This window comes from Morchella importuna (assembly GCF_003444635.1).
Source record: "Morchella importuna strain M04M26 chromosome Unknown Morimp01GS008, whole genome shotgun sequence".
Taxonomy (NCBI): domain Eukaryota; kingdom Fungi; phylum Ascomycota; class Pezizomycetes; order Pezizales; family Morchellaceae; genus Morchella; species Morchella importuna.
In genome coordinates, this window is record NW_025763405.1 from 36,491 (window position 1) to 39,211 (window position 2,721).

General features: G+C 58.3%; 1 protein-coding gene across 1 annotated transcript; it reads left to right on the plus strand.

Moving 5' to 3' along the window:
• Positions 1-273: 273 nt before the first annotated feature.
• On the plus strand, positions 274-1,428 carry LAJ45_03550 (uncharacterized protein; the record flags this gene model as incomplete). Its single annotated transcript, XM_046113135.1, has 2 exons — positions 274-954; positions 1,010-1,039. The coding sequence occupies 2 exons, from the start codon at positions 274-276 to the stop codon at positions 1,037-1,039; spliced, it is 711 nt and encodes a 236-aa protein (XP_045973428.1).
• Between the last annotated feature and the right edge of the window lie 1,293 nt (positions 1,429-2,721).

Below are 2,721 nucleotides of genomic sequence, written 5' to 3' on the forward strand. Positions count from 1 at the left end.
TTGGGGGGGCTCCGGGAATTACTTAGACACGGGTGTACGACTATCTAGCCGAGATGATACCTACTTGGAGGCGTTGATGTAGAATAGGGTACTCTAGAGAGTTGAGCCCAGAACCATTAGGCCTCACAGCCCAGAATACCCCCTGCAGCCATGAGCACCAACCCCCCCCCCCCCCATCTGGCAGGCCACCCCCTCCCAGAATACCTCCAAGCAAAGGCAGCCTTCGCCGCCCCCCTGCTCCACCTAGTGGACAAGCATAAACTCCTCAGCAAAATGGGCCTAGAGGACAAGTCCCCTGCCACTGACGACCTCCTACAACACATCGCCTCCACCTTCCACACCCAAGACCCCGGTTTGAACCCGGCCAAAGCCATCATCTCCCTCCTCCTTGGCCTCTCAACCCAAATCGAGAAACTCACTACAGAGGTCCACACCCTATCCGCGAGACACACCGCCGACGTTACCCTCCTCAACTCACGCATCAACAACTGCACCCCTCAGCACTCCCCAGCCCCCGCCCCCCAGACCCGTCCTCCCCCTCAACGGCAACCCACCCACCAACCCCGCCAGCTCTCACGCCCCGCCCCTGCCATTCCTCCCCCCCAGGGTTCTGTAACCGAAGAAGCAGAGCCCTACCTCAACGACCCCATCGAAACCATCGACCAAAACGGCAATAGACGCCTCCTTACCTATGCCGAGAAACTCAAACAACACCAGAACAACTCCCGTCCCGCCGCCCCCTCCCCCGCCACTCGGAATGCAGGCCCCCGCAAGCCCACAGCTCCTCAACCAGCAACAAACCTCCCCACCGCCCAACGCCGGTTCTTCGCAACCAGATCTAACCCCGCCCCCTTCCCGAACCACCAACAACTCGAAGCGAGACTCCCCTCCGACCTCGGAAGAGTCCTAGCCAACGCAGGCCTCACCCACCCACACACCGCTCTACAAGTCCAGGTCAACCGTAACGGCACAATTACCTGCACCGCCTCCCCCTCCACCCCCGCCAAAGACATCGCTCCCTACTTCCCCGGTCTCCTAGCAGTCCTGAACCTCGCCTGCAGCGCTACCGATAACCCGCTCAACGATTTCCAACTCGCACCAACCAACGTCGACTATGCCATCCACAACGTTCACATCTTCGCCCTTGACGTCCCAGAATCCCTCTTCACTCCCCACCTCGCCGAAGCCGTTGCCCTCACCACTGGAGCATCTGTCTCCAGAGCCCGATACCTCCCCAGGCCCGAAAATAGAGTCGGGAAGACCACCACCTCAATCGTCATCTCCGTACCTGCCAACGACACTGACAAGATCGGAGACCAAATCCGCCTATTCGGACGCTCCCGCCGATGCAATAAACTTTGGCCAGCATCCCCCAACACCCTCTGCCGCAAGTGTGCCCGCCTAGGACACGCCACAGAAGGATGCTAATCATCCTCACCAACATGCCCACTCTGCGCAGGCAACCACCTCCGCAAAGACCACCGCTGCCCCAACCAAACCTGCCCCAACAACGGCCACCTCAAACCAGTCATTGATTGCTGCGCCACCTGGAAAGCCAAATGCATTAACTGCTCTGGCAACCACATCACCTCCCACAGAGAGTGCCCCGCCAGGCGTACCCGCACATCGCCCGCCCCCCAGGGCTCCGCTCCCACCCCCCAAACCTCCCCAGACAGCCCCCCACCAGCCACCCACCCCCAACCCGCCACCCCCCAGTCCACATCAGTACCCGCACCTCAACAAGAAGAGCCTGCGGAAGAGGACTTAACCATGTCGCAGTAATGCCAGCACGATCCTCCTCCCTCCCCTCCTCCCCCCCCCCCTCAATCACCCATCGTTCAGACATATCCAGCGGAGATCCCTCCAGCAATCTCTTTACAATAATCCAACTGAATTGCGCAAGAAGCAACGCAGTCTTTCTTTCACTCTTTTCTTCCTTCTCTAAACAACGCCCCGCCCAAATTGTCGCAATACAAGAACCCTTCACCCTCCTCAACCACCCCCTTAACGCACCAGGATACGAATGCGTTTGCCCCCCATCAGCAGAAGACGAATCCGTATCAGTCGCCTTCTACTTACACCTCGACTTCCTACAGCACACCTCCTACTTTCCCATCAACTTCGATAGAGGCGACGTCTTCGGCATAGCCATATACTGGAGAAACCCCGATACCCCCCTCCTCCCTGCACAACTAGAAATAGTGAACGCCTATAACCGACACATCTCACCCAGCAGAAGATCAATCCTCCCGGAGACGATATTCCGCAACACCAGAAACCCCTCCATCATCTGCGGTGACCTTAATATACACAACATCCGCACCGACCCTCACCGCACGATAAACAGAAGAGAGGAGTCACCCTCCTCCCCCTACTTCTCCACAGCCGCAGCTAACGGCTACTCCCTACTCAACATCCCCGGCAGGATCACCCGAATCTCTCCCAACTCTCTCCAAAGACACGGGGTCATTGACCTAGCCTTCGCAAACCCCCCTGCCCTCAACCTCTTCCACTCATGGTCCAACAGACTTCCCAACGCTGGCTCCGACCACACACCAATCAAACTACAGTTCACTCTCTCCCCCAGCATGACCTCCCTCCCCACACACGCCCCCGACTGGAAAAAGACCCCCTGGCCCGCAATCCAGGAATCACTCCGGAAAATCTCCCTTCCCCCGATCTCATATCCTATCGACCATTGGTGTAGAAGCGCCTTAGCCG